The 19,626-nt window shown below is 35.8% G+C and overlaps 1 protein-coding gene across 1 annotated transcript in view; it reads left to right on the top strand.

Annotated features, from left to right (window-relative positions):
• Positions 1-19,626, top strand: part of LOC111503546 (uncharacterized) — a 139,918-nt gene that overhangs the window by 63,446 nt on the left and 56,846 nt on the right. The window contains exon 3 of the mRNA XM_074171653.1: positions 1,664-1,912. Within this exon, the coding sequence (XP_074027754.1) occupies positions 1,664-1,912 (249 nt within the window). The remainder of the gene's footprint in view (positions 1-1,663; positions 1,913-19,626) is intronic.

Genomic DNA, 19,626 nt, shown 5'->3' with positions numbered 1-19,626 from the left:
ACCTTCTGAATGCTATCTTCCAAGCCTTAAATTTCCACAGCGTCTCTCTATATTGACGGAAGTCTTTGAAGTGTACGAGGTCTGTTAAAAAAATTAGATCAATATTCAAATTTCGCAGACTATTCATGTGGCGATGTTTCATTTTTTTTATTTTGGTATTCTAGTCTGGAACATATTTTAGGTATTTAGCATGTTCAGTTTGTTGGTGAGAGGCGATTTTCTGCTATCGAAAAAAATGGTTCAAGAATTTGCATCAAATTTTGCGAAAAAAAATGGACTTGCGTGTTCAAAAATACTGAAAATACTCACAGTTGCATACAGTGATTGTACTTTCAGTCAGAAAAAAGTTTATAGGTGATACAAAATATTCACATGTTTGACAAGATGTGAATGACGATGGTCGCCACAGCACATATAAGAAAGTAGAAAATTGTTATGGTGGTAATGAATCATGATTGTGACTTCAAAAACAAAGTCCAATCGTCCCAATGGAAGAGCCCAGGAGAGGCGATACCAAAAATACCACGCCGAGTTTGATCGAATGTCACTGTTTTCTTCGATCACCATGGCATAGTGCATCAGGAGTTCTTGCCACGTGGTCGTACGGTCAATAAGAAGTATGCACCTCTCGTGAAGAAGAAATACGAAGAAGACGTCCACATCACGATATGGCACCAGCTCACTCGTTATTGCTAGTTCATAGTTTTTTGGCTAAAAACAACACCGTAATCATGCCTCAGCCACCGTATTCACCAGATCTGGCTCTATGTGATTTTTTTCTCTTCAAGATTGAAGGACCTATGACGGTGTTTCGCGTCGATTGAGGATATATAAACATAACCGCTGAGAGAACTCTAGGACATACCAAAATGTGCATATTAGAACTGCTTCAAGGGGACGAAATAGAAATTGATAAATGAAATAACATTTCTTTTTTTTTCGAAAAATGAAAATTCACCGTATTTCTTGAATATACAGTGTACATACATACATTGCAAATTATATGAATCTTTTCACATATAGTCAGTGGGCATACTTGAAGACTGACTACAGTGTAGAGAGTTGAGACTGGCCTGAACGAATTGTTCCTTTAGATGATTTAATTTATAGCCAGTAAGTATGCCCACTGACTATACGTAAAAAGTTTCCTTTCCTTATACGAGGAAATGGGCGAATTCCGGATATGCGGTTATTTACCTCGTTCACAGGCAGATGTGGCGATGACAAATCTGTTGTTTGTTGTCCGCTTCATCCTAGTTCGAGTAATAATACTCTGAAGGAATTCGATTTTCTATTATCGAAAATCATCGGCTTTATGTTGATGGTAGACACTACCTTGCACTGACGACTGCAAGTGTATTCCAATAATTGGAAATCTATTGCTGCGGTAGTTGTATCGCCAACAGCATATGCAGGAATAACTTCAGTGAAAAGTCCTGCATGGAAACCTGTCGGCTGATACCACAACGCCCTTTGTGGTATCAGCCAGAGGAGTAGTTGTTTTCTGATAGATGTCAGTCCATTGAGCTACAGTGTAGGGAGTTCAGACTGACCTGAACGAATTGTTTTTTCAGGTAATTTGATATATTGACTCTTGCGAAAAAAAAAACATTTCAGGGAAAATTTCACTAAATGTCTTCTTTTATAGTTTCTTTGATTTCAGTGGTACTACTACGTTCGGCAGAGGGACCGAGCAGAGGAATGGAAATGCCAGCCCAAAAAGTGGATAACTCCGGAGTTGGAGAGGCACGAAATCATTCTAGGATCGATGACTTTGTTTGTGAATTCGACCATTGGAGGCGTCTTGGCTTGTTACGTGGCTAATGGTGGTTATAGCTGCATTTACTATAACATATCAGATTATGGATGGATTTGGTTTTTTCTACAAATTCCAGTTGTATACATTTACATGGTGAGTGTAAATAATCTTTCATTCTAGTACATCCACTCCTATATACAAAAATTCATAATGATCCACTGAGGACGCTAACTTGGTTAGCGAAACGCGTGTGGAGAGACCGTATTTTGTTCTGGTATTGTGAAAATGTTTTCGAAAGATTTATAATGGATGTGCCGAACAATTTAAAAAATGAAACAGTACTCCATTAGGTTGTATAGGTGAGTCAATCAAGAATCGATTACAAGCTGACAACACTTTATATATCCGTCGTGATTTTTTACACCCTCGACACAAACACTGAGTTTCCCATTCTAATATCCTGTTCGTGAATAATTAATAAACATTGACTATGGTTGGAATCAGATGGAATCCATGATAACGTATCGAGATAACACTTCATTTGTAGATTTTCACTGAACAGTTTTCAGAGCTCCAATGCGTGTTCCATCATACAATAACTTCTTCAGACGTGTTCAATACTCATTATGTATTGAATACACCTGAAAAAGCAATCACCGCCCAGTTAGTTATCAATTATCAATTTAACATAGGTAGGTTTTACATTTCCTTTATTATCAATTTCGATATTTTCTAAATTAAACATAAACTCGGCAGTTTGTTCGGATTCGATGTCTTTTATGAAATTTTGGCTAACATTGGAACGATTGCACATTGGTGCCAAATGCCCCTTTGTCCCGCATTTATAACCTACACTCAGAACTTTTATGGTTTAATCGACCACATACATAGCACTTACCTAAATCTCGTGAAATACTTCCAGAAGAAAGCACATTTCGCTGTGCACACCCTGTCCTACCTGCTGCTATCCCTTTGCAAACCCTACTGCTTTCGGGGGAACGACTGAAATGGACATCTTCAGCTTTAATATTCGATCTAGCGGCTTCCACTGCTACCACCTGCACTTCTTCTTGTTCTTTAACAGCGGATTCCTTTGCTAAAGCTATTTTCACCACGGAAGCTAACGTTACTGCTTCACTTGATGCATCTTCCTCAAATAAACGGGACATAATTTTTTCGTTTCCCATCCCAATTAGAAATATGTCTCGCAACACTATTTTCAATTGCTCCTCACTGAACTTGCAATTTGTAGCGAGACTTTTCAACTTTGCTTCCCATTCGGAAACACTTTCACTCATACTTTTTCGAGCATTGTAAAATTTAAAACGTTCCGAAAAGTACGATTTTACGGGGGGAAAATACATAGTTAGGATGTCGATGATTTCACTATAAGTTTTTGTTTCAGGTAAGTCCGGTATGCATAAATTACGCAGCAAAACATAGCACTCTTCGTTCAAAGTATTCATTAAGATTGCTTTTTTCCGTGTTTCTTCTTTGATTTCATTTGCAATGAAATACTGTTTCAATCGTTCATTGAACACAGAAAAGTCTGAGTTTTTGTGATCAAATACAGCGAGAGGACCAAAAAGTCCTGTTGCCATTGTTTTTTCTATTCGATGTTTTTATTCTCACTTTGCCACACTTAACGAAAGAATTAATTTACGTGGAATTTCTTATATCCTCGACACCAATTGCTACGTATTAGAATGAAATAAGCCGCTTCCGGCTCACAACTATACATATATTCCTAATTCCAAAACCAAACCACTCCTGAACTCCGTTTCCCACGAGTCGGTAGCTCATGTAAAAAAAAAGTACAATAAAAACCTTTGTTTTTATATGTGATCCGATATCTAACAGAAAAAATAGTCGACATTTCGAAAATTGTTGAGTGAAAATCTCACTTCAGAAGTGAGAAACAGGAGTTGACGAGAAAAAATGTGATGAACTCGAACTTGTAGTTTCATATCAGTGTAAACTTTCATTTTTCCACTTCTCAATTTGTACTGTTTGCGAGACAATCTGGACACAAAAAACTCTTTTTGTCAGCTTTGATTTGTAGATTATTGCAATATACCAGTTACGTATAAATTTTTATATTTTATTTTCACCGATCCAGGATTCTTTTGAGCAGTCGGAGCAATCAGAAGCTGGCACATATTCATAGTCCATATAGTTTATTTTCATTATCCTCATTTATTTTACGTATAGATATCAAGAAATACTTTTTTTTTCGTTCAGTCATAGAGTTGTGATCAACGTAGAATGAGAAGTGAATCGGTGGACTTCCTCTGTGTATATGTTTGGAGAGACTGATGAAATAGGTGGTGACATTGCCTGGGTTCTGAACTTGAATCGATTATATGTGCGGGAAAAGAAAATTTGCCTGGCTCTACATGAAGAACACGTAGTGGTGTTTCAATAAGAAATTTTGAATACATTCTAAAGTTAAAGGTACATATAGATATTGATTTGAAAACGAGTTACATAAAATCATCTGATTGATTCGGCCGTTACTTGAGGAAGATCCATAGTAATTTCATAAACTACACTGTTGAAGAAGCTACTCTGTTAGCGAAACATGTCGTGATATATTTCTGAAATGAAGTTTGTGGAGATCAAATCGTAAGGTGTAGTTTATAAAATTATATAAAATCATAGTTTGACTTTGGTATTTCAAACAAATCAGTCGTAAGGATTTTTATGGAACAGTTTTCTTGTATTATAGTTCTACCAAGTAAAAGCATGAACTCCTGTAAAAGCATAAGAACCAGTGAAAATAAAAGAATCACTGAAATAAAAAAACAAGTGGATGCATTAAAACAGAAATAAATAGAAAAAATTGGTCACAACGAGGAGATTGTCTTGGACGTGTCTGGTTGCACTGTGAATCAGGCCTGAGGTGGCTACTGTTGGAGACTGCCGGAGTCCTAGATCTGAAGAATTAGAAAAGTCTAGTTGGAGAGTGTCGAACAAAAGCATTGAGTTTCCTTGATAGTTTCTGGAAATAGAAAATTTCAATCAGGAGTTGTTGAGTGCATCAAACCCTTGGGTAAGACCATTGATTTTCCTACTTTTCCCATCGAAACAAACAATGGAAAGTGATAATTTCGACCCTCACATTTTTTTGATACAGTGAAGGTTCAATTTCAGTAACGAATATTATTCATTTCATTATTCCTTCATATATTTCCACATTAGGGGTGAAAACTCTATTGACACTTTTAAGTGAACAAGTGTTTCTTGTCTCGGTATAACTCAGTTGTTTACAGTGACAAGCGTTGGAAAGTGGTACAGTATTTCTGGAAACGCCTGTAGATGGTGTCCAAATAACTGACCTGCGCCCTTGCTTTCGCAAATCGAGAGCTAGTCATCCCAACTTGGCAAAAATAATACTTACTTGCTCTAAGTCAAGAGTGATGTTCTAAGATCCCAGTATAAAAAGACTTTCATCGAGCTGGTTAATGGATGAAAATATCAAATATGTCAATGAATATATTGCAAATAGGTTGATTGAAAAATTTCACTCCAGTAGTTTTTCCTAGTAGTAGTTTATTATTATTCACTAAATTACATGTAATTATAAAAACATACAAGGGAAAGTTTGTCAAAACGAGTCTTATTATTGAATTTTTATCAGAGAAAACATAGGTATTAATGATTCACTTAAGTTTTTGGAAAACTTGTCTGCGAAACATCAATATCGAAATTGTTTCCTTTGAAGATGGTCAAGATATATTGTATTTTGAGTTACTCGGGCAAAACAATTTAGTGCTTATATTTGTAAATAGTAATAACAATGTCGATATTATCTTTTCCTGAAAAGTAGTGAATAATATCCTTAATATACTACAAAAAAGACACATTGAATATCAAATCTAAAGTATGAAATCTCTAGAGTGTACATAATGTAAAACATATAAAACGTAAGACTTCAAGTGTATGAAACGTATAAAAATATGGATGAATATAATATAAAATAAAATATAAAATACAAACCCGTCTTAAATTAAAAATATTCAAAATGCTAGGTAGGGATGAAAAATATATATGAAAATTGATACATTACTTCAGTAGAATTTGTTTATAATAATGTTATATTTTCATTTTTGAGCTATTTGATCACTGAAATTTTTAAAAACTTAAACACATATTCTGTTTTCATATGATCTGGAGCAAGATTGAATAGTTTGGGTTAAATGTATGTAAATGATCTGTGTTCAATAGCTTTGTTCATTTTCCGTATATCTAGGTTACTCGCTTTGAGTCGGCGCAAATCATTGATACTCAGTATATTTAAAGAAAGAAGTGTTCGAAAAACATACAAAAGGGCTCTGAGTCTTTCACAAAGATATTTTAATTGTATTTTCCAATTGAGATTATGGTCAATGTGTATTCCAAGATACTGAACTGAACTGGATTTTTTCAAAGTTATGTTCTTATTTCTGCTAGTTAAATGAATATTGATGCTTTGTGAATTGGGAAAATTATGACTGTTACTACAAAATGAAATGTAAGATGTTTCATCAATATTTATTGTCAGTAAACTATCATCAAGCCCATTTACTATAGTGTCAATATCGTTTCATGTATGAGATATTACATCTTCCCAGGTTGCTCCATCAAATATTAGTACTGTATCATCAGCATATGAGACCATTCTTCCAGAAATATCAATGGATAACATATCATTCAAATATAATACAAATTGGATTGGCCCTAAAACAGTGCCCTGGGGAACTCCGTATTTAATTTCTAATGGGTCGCTCAGTACACCGTCTATTTTAACCATTTGTACTGTTTTATTGAAGTAGTTTCTGGTTAGATCATTTGCCAGACCTCTGATACCAAGATTATTTAATTTCGATAGCAATTTTTCATGACTAATGTTATCGAAGGCCTTAGCCAAATCGATAATAACTCCCAGATATGGTCGTTTTTTATCTAAGTGATCATATATTTGTGTGACTGAGTTAACTATGGCATCAGAGGTTGACCTTACACCCACCTTATCACCCACATTACACATATATTCAATACCGCAATTGAAACAAACAACTTTCCCACTTCATGGAAAGAAGCTATTGTTTTACCGTTACCGAAGTGTGATAATCCAACAGAACTATCACCCCTGAGGCCTATCAGTAAACTGCCTGTTCTTTATAAAGCATTCGAGTTGATCCTCAAAGATCAGATTGATTCATATGTGTATAGTAATAATATTATCACTGCTGTCCAGTCAGGTTTCCGGGAATCCCACAGCACTACAACTGCTCTTACCAACAAAACGCAGGATTCATTCAATTCAATTGATAAAAATGAATTGACTCTAATGGTAATGCTTGATTACAGTAAGGCATTTGATACATGCACTTTTCTGTAAGAAGCTTTCGTATTTTGAATTTGATAAAAACAGTGTTAAGTTATTAGGGAGTTACCTACAAAATCGTAAGCAAATTGTCTGTATAGATGGTAGATATTCTGATGCTTCACCAGTTTGTTTCGGAGTCCCTCAGGGATCAATTGTTTGGTCCGGTTTTGTTTTCAATATACATCTCGGATTTTCGGATGATACTCAGTTATACTATTCATTCAGCAAAAATAACTGGCAAGAAACTGTTCATAAAGTCAATCAGGATCTGGAAAATCTCTCACACATGTCAGCTGCTCACAATCTGAAACTGAACACGACTAAATCTCAACTTTTACTGAAAGGTACGAAACGAAAAAGGACTGACTGGATCAATGTTCGACTTGGTAATGATACACTTCCTATAGTAAAGGAAAGCAAAACCTGGGACTGTGGATAGACTCCGAACTCAGATTTCACAAGCATGTTAGTATAATTTGTCAGAACTCTTATGATATCTTACGTCAGCTGTACCAAAATAGGGACTTTATAACATCCATGCTTGAACTGAAGCTTTGCAAAGCACTGATATTATCCAGAGTATCTTACTGTGATATCATCTATGGGTTTGTCATAATACAATCGGACATGAAACGCCTCCAGAAAATTCAGAACAGCTGTATACGGTTCTCTTATGGTGTAAGGAAGTTTGATCATATCTCAGCTAAATTTGAGGAATCTGGCTGGCACAGACTGAATAAAATTAGGCAACTGCACCTTCTTGTTGCAACTCACAAATTGATCTCTCAAAAGAAACCTCACTATTTATTTGAAAAATACGTAACATTTGAAATACAGAGTCACTCTGTATGATGAAATCATCATTCCCAAACACTGCACAGCTTGTTTCACTCGGAGTTTCTTATATAATTCAGTTGTCCTCTACAATGCACTTTCCAGTGAGTTCAGACACCACACGTTATATAACTTCAAGGAAATACTGAAACTGCACTCTAAATCAGCTGGATAGTTCAATTGGATACCGTTAATGCTCTCTTTTGTGGTATGTTATTGCAGTTCATCTTTTGTGTTCCTGTCTACTATTTTACCATTTATTTTTCAATTTTTTGCATAACTTTCAAATATCCTTTTATAATTGTCTTTTCAACTAGGTTAAGTTGAAAAACAGCTTAAGCTGAACTTCGCCTTCCATCATTATTTTTGTTTTTGTATATTATTATGTTGATGAATGAAGCATATTATTATTATTATTATAATCATACACAGGTGTCTTGGTACTTTACCTTAATTGTTTTTGTTACATGGACAAGGTTAAGTGTATGTAAAGTAGAAAATTCCTCAGTTACTTCTTTAGCAATCATAATTTCAACAATTTATCAAATATCGCGAATAACTCAGTGAGGAAATTCTATGACTGGGTATACAATGAAAATAAATATTCCACATATATTTTCTCGACAGAATCCAACCAGCAAGTTGTGAATCATTCAGCTCGCAGCAACCTATTTATTTTATGAAATATCTGGACAGAATTCCAGACAATAAATAGATCACTAGTCATTTTGTGGCCCAGACATATGGGATGGAACGTAAATTGACGGATATATTTTCCAATATATCAAAGTAACAGTTTGATTTACATATCTTGTCGACAGCATGGCTCGATAGAACGGTTAGTGCAACTAGAATATGGAAATCAATAACTATATAATCTTTATGACACTACGCTTATCATGAAATTATTAGACTGGATATAGGTGAAATACATTCATATATACATATAATCATATAATCTTCTATTCATGTTCCTTGAACTTTCCTGGGTATTTTAACCATCCAACACTAAACTAAACTAACATATATGTGCAGTTCCCGAAGAAATAACCAAGAAAGTCCAGAAACTCGTAGATGAATTGCTATTCAAGGATCATATAAACTCATGGATGAGAGATCACATTGCAAATTCGTTTATATTAGATTATTAGAAATATGACACAGTAATGAAAGTTCCTCTACCTTTTTTATATCATTCGAAATGGAGGCAGTAGTACCAGAAACTAAATTCGACACATCTAGTTTTGGCAAATATGTTTCGAGATTACATTTCGTAATATTTATTTTTTCACACGTATGTATATATGTCCGCGATATAGTCTTTAAACTTATCTTGATTTTTGTAGGGTATTGGTAACTGAGATATTCCTTCTACGGCTTTTGTTGGCTTTGTTCACGAGCTGGAGAGGTTACTAGTTGACAAATATTTCTCTTAGACGGAGGTTTCATATCATGCAGTCGAGCCGAGTTGAAATTAATCGAGTCCCAGGCACACTGCTGTTTGGTCGGATCTTTCCTGCACTGATGAGAGGTTATATCTTCAACCCGGTCTTTAAGTAATCTATTCGATTGATCTCAGCGCGGTCCTGCTGCTGGATGAACAAGAACCATATGCAAAACCACCCTCTGTAAAGAATCTTGCAATAACATAATATATGAATTTCATTAGTTCTGATTTCCATTGTCCGATATTATATAAAATGGTTTGAAATCCCTAAAAGAACTAATACCAATGAAAAGTTGAAAAGAATAGCTAAAAATAAAAATTATATTAGGCAAAAAAAACCCTGAAATGAAATTACAGTGAAATGAAATACGAGTAAAAATAAAACAGTTAAAACAAAAAAGTGATAAAAAATTAGAAGATTCCAAACCAAATTGCTTCACGACGTTATGATTGTTAGTATCCACAATTGTCTTCAAGTGATGACTGGACTAATTCCTCCAAGAGATGATTATTTATGGGTCATTCGAGTACTTCACTGGTTGAGCGGGAGAAGGCAATTTTTCGCTTGATTATGGGTTTCCATATGTTGCGTATCTCTACGCTAGCTTGGCTGAATTCATTTGGTGGACAACATGTATGCGCCTTTTTTAAATTTCCTCCTAAGCCAGTGTTCCTCCCTGTGTATGATCTCAGCCTGGGACCACTCGATGTTATGTTGATGGGTCCAAAAATGCTCTGCTGTTTCTGATTTGCTGGTTTCCCTTCGCTGTGTGTATTTCTTATGCTCAGCAATGTAAACTTTCAATGGCCTCATAGTTTCATTGATGTATGATTCTCCGCACTCGCAGGGTATCCGGTAAATGCAGTTCTTGGAATCGCAGTCCGCGTTTGGTGGCCTGGTTTTCCTGAAGCTGCTACAGATAGTGTTTCCGGAACTGAAGCAGTTTCTGATGTTGTACCAGGACCCAATTCCTTGTATCCTTTTCAGGATATATAGGGAAGTGCAAGCATTGGTTGTGACGGCTTCTCTTCCTTGCGAGGCTTCAGCTGTCTTCTAGACAAAGTTTGTTCCACCGTTGCTCTGATTCCGTTAAAGATAATTTTTGCCTGAAAGCACGGCCTATAGGGCCGTGATGATTCCCCTTTCAGTCGATTTATGGTTGTTGGATTCGTGGTTCAGATACTGTCCTGTATGACTGGGTTTTCGGTATACAGATGTTTCTCACTTAGTGTCGGTTTTCTTCACCGATACGTCTAAGAATAGCAATTCGGTGTAGACTTCCTTCTCGATTGTGAAAGTGAAATGTATATCAACAAATAAGACTTCGTAATGGGTAATATTCTGAGCTCCCCACTCGATGACATTTTCATGGACAACTTCAAAAAAACAGGCCATTACCCAAGTATATTCCCATATTAAAAATGACAGTAACATGTACAAAAAACTCACGATTACAGAAAAATCATAAAATGATATGAAAAGGCTACTAACAAAGGAGATTATTAACGCATATAAAACAGATGACTCACTGATAGACATGTGAAGAATTACAGGTCAAAAATGGACACAAATCGGGGATCTACTTACTAACCAACTTGTGGAACATTTCCAAAAGCTTTTGTAGGAAGCTTCTTCGATTGACGACTTGTTTATTTTGTGGAAATTCATGTTCACTGAGGATACACTACAAAACACACTTTTGTCTATTTTCCACTATATTTCTTCATTGTTGACCGGTTTCGGCTATTACACCATTTGTAGGAAGGACTTCAACAAATTTCAAAACGAAAATCTCCGACAAAAAAGAAGTTGTGTCAAAGCTATTTTCCGAGGTTTTTGTCTAACGTTTCGTCTACTACTGCGGTAGACATTGTGAAAAGCGATGACGTAACATTCTGAGTGCTCAATTAGTTCTCAACATAGCAACTACAATGCAGGTACTTGTATTCGGTTTTATATTAACATAGGTGGGCGTGGCTTCGTTTCCCCATTTGGATAACCTGACTTCGTTTATGTGCAATGGAGGACAGGTAGCCAGCTTTCATTGACGTTCATTGCCTCTTCTATACTCTTGAAATAATTCCTGTGTTTTTGAATTTATATTGACTCTCTATATATTCTTGGATAGTAATTTTGAGAGTGAAGGAATATTTCTGTATTTTCGAATGAGATGATTTGATTGCTTTCTTTGAGAGCATATTTGGCTACAATTAATTGGTTAGTTCGTCGAAGGCAACAGTTCTTTTTGTGTTCAGAGAGACGGTACCTGTACTTCTATTCGTGATACCAATGTAGACTGACCGGCAACTACAAGGAATCCGGTACACTCCGGGTGTTGTTAATAGCTCTCTGGAGTCTTTAGCTGATCTGGAATCTTCACTGATTGTTTTCGGTGGCTTGAATATTGTTTTAACGTGTTTCTCGGATTACTTTGACGTTTTCTGATCTGGGTTTTATGGCCCGCTTGAATTCTACTCGCTGTATCTGTAGTTATAGAATCACAGATGTGTCCTCCCCTCTCAACCAACGTTTTAATTACCCCTCTTGATTGTGGCTGGTGGTTGGAGTTTTCATTCAGGTATCTGTCTGCGTGTGATCCTGTAACCTATATGGCTGTATAACTATAGTCCCTTGGGTTTCTTGTTCCATTGTGAACAGGATTTTTGGTTTGAAAGGAGTTTCAACCAAAAAAAACCAGTTCCACTTTTACTGGCTACTTCTCAAAGAAAAACTACGATTTTATCGTGGACTACGTCTATTTGCATACAGGAAAAGAAAGACAAATATTGAACCTGTTGAAATTTCTGCAACAAAAAGTCACTCACTCACCAATATCGAAACTTGTTTTCATAAAATGTCAAAAATTACCATATTTATAATTTTTTCCTAGAACTATTTCCTAGAACGTCTGTAAAATTCTGTGTGAAACATCGGGGGAGAAAGCAAACTTTTTCATCTAATATTAATATTATGGACATCAGAGCGAAATGTTATCTTATTGTACAAATAGGGGGGTTTCGGTATTTTAAAACTTTGTAAAAGAAGCAGGCAGAGTGAAGGAACCTTCGATCACTCATATTAAGCCATTTGTTTGTTTTCAATGCGTATGAAACCCTATCGTATTTTTTTATGCTATAGATTAACCTCAAGCAACTATTTTGGAGCTTTTGGATTCGTTTAATATCAATGGAGTTTATACAAGGAGCTTAAATAACATCGCAGTAATTCAACCTGGATAACACTAAAGAGTCACATAGTAAACTTTTTATTCTTTTATTGAATAACTGTCTATTTTGATGAATCAGTTTGAGATTACAGAATGCTTTTTGTATACTTGTGCTGATATGATGAGAAAATCTCATATCTTCGTCAATCCACAAACCCTGATTTTTAACTTTATTAGAAAGTGTTGAAAGTCCCCCTCCAAACTGAATGCTAGCATAGTGGTTTGCAGTAAATTCTATTCTTGCTTTCTTACTACCAGAAACGATTGCAACAGTTTTATTTGAATTCAGTTTCAGGCAATGACTATTAGAAAATTGCTCAAGATTATATAGAACAGAATTCAAAGCACTAATAGCTTGAAAGTATTCTTCAGGTTTGAATGACGAATATAATTGTGTATTACCAGCATAATAGTGCTGCGTGCATGATAGGAAGGACTTAGGAAAATTGCAAGTATATAGACTGAAGAGTAGGGGACCCAATACTGACCCGTGTGGTACTCCTTCATCAATGAATAAAATCGTTTTTCGATAAATGTTTTCGAATTCGGTTTTCAATGACATTCTCCAAAATTTTTGATAAAGTGGGAAGTATACTAATTGGTCTGATATCGTGTAACGTGTAACGTGTGGCAGTAAAAATGGAGTACGAAGATGTAACGTTAAAATATTAATGCCATCCGTACCTGTTGCTCTGCTTTTCAAATTTTTTATTATATTAAATATTTCTGTCTCATTGACTTATTCAAAATCCAAAGAGGAGAATTTTGAATTTTTCAGATTATTTTCATATTATATAATAGTATCCTCATCAGGTTCGAGATTAGGAATATTGTTAATGAAATGATCATTCAACTGTTCCGGTAAACACGTATTATTTTGTTCAAAACCGGCCTGCAACTGTCCCCGTCCCAAAATTGAAGGTCGACTCTTTCAGTTGTATTGCCAATTGGATATGTAGGCAATTTTCTGTGAAGATTTCTGCGTTGACGTCTGTCGGGGATATAATCTAACGCCCTTCGTGGTATTAGCTAGGGGAGTAGTTGTTTTCTGATAGGCGTTAGTCCATTCAACCTACTGTGTTTTCAACACATGTCACTGTAGACCAACTCAGTTACACCGGGATAAGAGACACTTCAAGAAGGCCAATAAAACAAATAATACGGTTTACTTTGGAGTTTTGACAGGGTTTTGCATCCTTGAACCTTGAAATGAATCAATCAATGAATCAATATCGAAAATACACTCTGTGAAAAAATAGAGTGTCAATAATTTGAAATTTTCTATTCTTTCCAATGATGGCCCTAATAGGAAATATACTTAACTGAGTACAGGGTCATATCCTAGGGATCAATGCACACAACCTTACAACTTCCGATTGAAATGCTATTTCCAGAAACCATCAGTGAAACTCGAAGCTTCCGTTTTACACTCCTCCAAATAGACTTTTCTGAGTCTTGAGATCCGGGACTCCGGCTTTCTCCAGCAGTAATCACATCAGACCCATTTTTTTACAGTGCAGCTAGACACGCCCAAGGCAATAGTGGTTGTTACACTTTCATTGGTTTTTATGCTTTTAATGTGTGATTATATGATCTTGATGATTTTAATGATTTTTCCTGGCAGAATTATAATACAAGAAACTGTAATATTAAATCCTAATCACCCTATGATTAGTTGAAATCAACAATTAGAAATATTATTTCGTATATTCCACTTTTGAACTTATGTCTATGAATACCTTAAAGGGTGGAAGTTACTGTGATGGATGATTCTCAATAATTTTATTCAAATCATCACTGAGTGTTCTCTGTATGAAACCAGGCACAAAAATAACTTTTCAAAACTACGTCTTTCATACATAGAATCGGTATCGATTCAAAGTTCAAGAAATTCTTTTACTTGTTCTGTCTGTCAAGCTCACCGATTCTGAGTATGACATTACTGTATCTACCTTCTCATCCTACGATCATCACTATGAAAATTAAGTTTGGGACTGAATAGAAGCAGAAGAGTAATAGCTTACGTCTATTTATATACCTTGTTGTAGGTTAGGTCCAAAGTGAGTGGGTCTATTCGACCCTCCACCGCAACCCGCAAGGGTTTATTGTGGCTCCCACCTATTCTCACTTGGCCAAACAAAAGTTTGTATGGTGAGTGGTCTTTCAGGTCAGATGGTAAAAGTACGGCTATGCCGAACTCTATAGACCTGATTCGGTCCCCAGCGGGGCAGGTACAAAGTATATGCTCTGTTAATGAGGTAGTCGGATAGTCAAGTTGCAAGATTCCCACCTTGATACCCACGACAACCTTTCCATATGAGGGTTTTTGCACGTCAGCTACACCTGACAATGCCTTAGATTCAGCCGTGCAGGGCTTTTTCGCCTCTGGTTTTGGTGAAACCTCACTTGAGCACAAACGTTTGCTAACCTGTTCATAGGGGGTTAGTTCCCCCACCTGAGACAGATTCTGCGTACGCCGCAGCTCTCGCTCCTGAACTAAATTCACAGGGAGGTCCGTTGGAGTCGTGAACTCGATATCCATCTCCTCTGTAGACTCCCTCCTGAACTAAATTTATGGAGAGGTCCGTTGGAGTCGTAATCTCGACATCCATCTCCTCTGTAGACTCGCACCTGAATCAAATTTACAGGGAGGTCAGTTGAAGTCGTAAACTCGACATCCATCTCCTCTGTAGACTCGCACCTGAATCAAATTTACAGGGAGGTCAGTTGAAGTCGTAAACTCGACATCCATCTCCTCTGTTGACTCGCTCCTGAACTAAATTTACAAGGAGGTCCGTTGGAGTCGTAAACATTACTGTAACATGTATCAAATAATCAAAATAAACGATATGGACTTTGAATAGCTGCCAGCATAGGACCCAGTGACACCTACGTTCTAATGACTTCGACAATTTTGAAAGTAGCCAAATGTCACACCCATGTTCAATCTCCAAAAAGATGGGATGGAATCAAAGGATGCAGTCTTGCCAGGATCTCCCTGGGCGACCCTGGGAATCTGGCGCTGAAGAAATATCTGGCGATAACCAAGAAAAACCCACGCTTGACAGTAGGATTTCTGACTTGTCACTGTCAACTAAAGAAATACCTCCATATCATGGGGCTAGTGGACATACCATATGCAGGATGTGTGAACAGGAAGATGAATTTGTCAGGCGTGTCTTATGCGAGTATCCGGAGTTATCGGTAATAAGAGAGTGTGTGTTTGGCGAGTCTTGGCCATGTAAAGGAGATGTCTCCTACTGATCTGTTCACCTTCCTGGAAAGAACAGGATGAACTGTTGACTGCTTAGAAGAATTTCAGATGTGTTCATATTGTCTCGCAAACAGCAAAATATGAAAAGTTCATAAATGAAAAGTTACACCAAAATAAGTCGTTCATCTAATTACTATTGTAATAAACATCGTAGAAAACTTTGTTGTATCAGTCTAACTAATGAAGCCACCATGTAGCGAACCTCGTCTTGGATATTTATTGTGAAAATTGTATAATCATTATCATGAGAATATCATGACAATATCATTCATAATATATTCAACCTCATCTACTAATAAAAATTATCCAAGAATACTGTGTACGCTCAATGAATACTTGAAGTTCACCAGGAGCTGTGGGATTTCTCCAACCGCTTTCCTCATTTCATATTTCCGGCTTTAATCCCCTAAAAGCATTCGTCATATTGAGGAAGTGTGCAAACTTATGTGTCTGCATCCCCAAGAGATTTCAAGGGAAACCGAGACCTAACCATCTCAATGAAATCGATAGTTTCAAACTTTACCGTCGCATTTTACAACCAATAAACCCCCAGAGTGATGCGAAATGGGTGCATTTTATAACTTTATTCCGCTAGTATGTCGTCGCTTTTGAAATGGGTACCGAGTGTCCGCCAAATGGAATCTATAATGCCGACGACTTGCTTCTTGTTGGTGAATTGGACCATTTTGTAAAAAGTAGGTAAGAGTTTAATTTGAAAGGGTGATATTTTCAGAAGTGACTAATTTTTGGTACTGAAGAGCCCTAAGGCAAGTGTCTTACGGCGAAACATCGATGTCTACCAGTAAGCATGACAGTGAAAGTTTTTTATCTTTCATTTAGTATATTGTGTGGAAATCCTGTGAATGATATCTGATTCAATTCCATAACGGATGTTTGGAATACAAACTGAGTAGACAAAAGTGTTTCCTGTATAAATCTAAAGAAATGAACTTTGAACGTTCAAGCCAGTCTCGAATATACCTACACAGTAAGTTGAATGGACTGACGCCTATCAGAAAACAACTACTCCCCTGGCTAGTACCACGGAGGGTGTTGGATTATATCCGACAGGCGTCAGCGCAGGAATCTTCACAGAAATTTTCCTGCATATGCAATTAGCAATACAACTGAAAGAGTCGACCTTCAATTTTGGAACGGGCACACTTGCAGACCGGTTTCGGACTCATCAGACAGTCGTCTCTGAAAGAAATCCGATTTTCAATTATGGAATATCATTGACTTTAGGTCGATGATGGCCACTATCTTGCACTGATGACCGAAACCGGTCTGCAAGTGTGCCCGTTCTAGGAAGGTCGACTCAGTTGTATTGCCAATTGCATATGCAGGAAATTTTGTGTGAAGATTCCTGCACTGACGCCTGTCGGATATAATCCAACGCCCTTCGTGGTACAAGCCAGGGGTTTTCTGATAGGCGTCAAGTCCATTCTACCTACTGTATTCGGGACTGGCTTGAACGTTTAGAGTTGATTTCTTTAGATTTGTTCACTGCCAGTCTTCAAGCATAGCCCACTAACTAATAAGAAAGTTTCCTGTATAATTCAGGTTCATATAAAAGTAATTGTTTCAAAATAATGTTTTTCTCGCGTAATTCAATGTTTATATGAATGTAGCTGTTTCAGGAAGAAAGGCTTTTTCTTCCAATTTGTGTCTGAAAGTTACTTCTTTGCATGATCTACACATCTATGTATGAAGTTACTTCTTTTGAAATTGATTACTTCGTCTCTTTCTTTGGATTATTCCCACATTCTTCTGTATCTGGATGGAGTAGTAGAAAGCCAAAAACTGTCTTTCCCAATAAGTTAGAGTTTTTCAAACGTTTACCTACTCATTCATTAAAATCATTTTTGATTAGGACAAAGTGCCTGAATTTCAGGCTGAATATATCTACAATGTCATCCCCAAAGTATGCACCATATGGAAAACTTATTTATTGAGAGTTTTTCGACAAAAAGTTATTATTATTAAAAGTTTTTGCATCCCCTAAAACTAAACATGCACTAAGAAAATACAGGACAACACAAGTAATATACGAGGAGCCTTCAAATATTTGATTTTGTGACAAGAGTACTCTTATTTTGGGAAATTTCGGAAAATGTTATATGAAAAAGTTGTTCAGCATTAAAAAAATACATCTTTATTTGAAGTTATGGCTATCTAAGTGGTGTTTTATTTTTTTTACCCATTCTTTTAAATGGGGACCACGAAAAAAAATTTGTTGTAACGATAAATAGACAGCATCCTGTATATCACGGTTCATTTTAAAATCCTGTGATATTACAAATTACACAACTATGGTTTTAACCACGGTCAATTTTTTTGAAAAGTGAATTAATTTTCTAAGGTTTTTGTGCAAAGTTATTTCTATTTTTTGTTAACACCGAAAATTACTCATAATTGTACCGTATTGTAACAAGAACTTGATATTTAATAATACCAAATTACAAAACATCAATATAAAATAAATATTTTGGAACAAACTCATTGATTTCCAAAATAAGTGTTTTAAGTTGAATCTCCAGAAAATATGTATTTTATTTTAATGTTTTGTGACTCAATATTATCGACTATCAAGTTCTTGTTACAATACTATATAATTTTGAGTAATTTTTGATGTTAATCAAAAATTCAAATAACTTTGCACCAAAAACTTCGAAAATTAATTTACTTTTCAAAAAAAAAATACCGTGGTTAACACCATAGTTGTCTAATTTGTAATTTTACAGGCTTTTGAAATGGACCGCCGTATACAACATGTTGTTTATTCATCGTTTTAGCAAAAATGTTTTTTCGTAGTTTCCATTTAAAAAAATGGGTAAAAAATTAAACTTCACTTAGATGGCAATGACTTCAAATCAAGATGTATTCGTCAATGCTGAACAACTTTTTCAAATATCATTTCCCAAGATTTTACAAAATAAGAGTACTTTTCTCTTGTCACAAAATCAAATGTTTGAAAGCTCCTCTTATATTACGTGTGTTGTCCTGTATTTGGTTGGTTCATGTTCAGTTTCAGGGAATGCAAAAATATTTATCAGAAATAACTTTTTGTCGAAAAACTCTCAATAAATAAGTTTTCCATAAGGTGCACACTTTGGGGATGACACTGTATGGATAACAATACACTTCAGTTTTTCAGCAGGAGTATCGTTCCACAAATCTCTAGAAATGGGAATCAATTGATACCTTACTGATTAACTATCGATTTCCTATCCATTGATTTTTATTCAAAAACCGTTCTCAATGATCAATTTGATCCTGTTTGGTGTCGCTTCATAGCATGAATCAATGAATTTTGTGGAGTGTGACACACTTTGGTTTTCATACGATCCAAAATGAAGCTGAAGTGGTTGGGTCCACTCAATCGCATTCCTCAATAACATGATATTATTGTATATTTCACAATTCTTTTTTGACTACACTTAATATTCTTATGAATAGTAATATGACTATATTCATATAAAAAAATATAAAAATAAAATTGGATCAGTGCAGGTTTAGTTAAATCAATCTCTGAAAGAGACAGGCTGTATAAACGGTACCAGAAAAATGAAGAAGATATTATAGCAAAACAGAAATTTATCACTTAACAAAACTTATTCCGAAGGCAGAATCAAAGAATCATAAAAAACAAATTGAAATAAACAGAAATAACTCTAAGAACTTGTGGAAAATCATTGAAAATATATCTGATTG

Source organism: Leptinotarsa decemlineata, unplaced genomic scaffold, assembly GCF_025532065.1.
Source record: "Leptinotarsa decemlineata unplaced genomic scaffold, Ldec_3_MD MMD2_tig00000026_RagTag_RagTag, whole genome shotgun sequence".
NCBI classification, from domain to species: Eukaryota; Metazoa; Arthropoda; class Insecta; order Coleoptera; family Chrysomelidae; genus Leptinotarsa; species Leptinotarsa decemlineata.
Note: the sequence above shows the minus strand (reverse complement) of the source record. Positions and strands in the feature narration are given on the sequence as shown.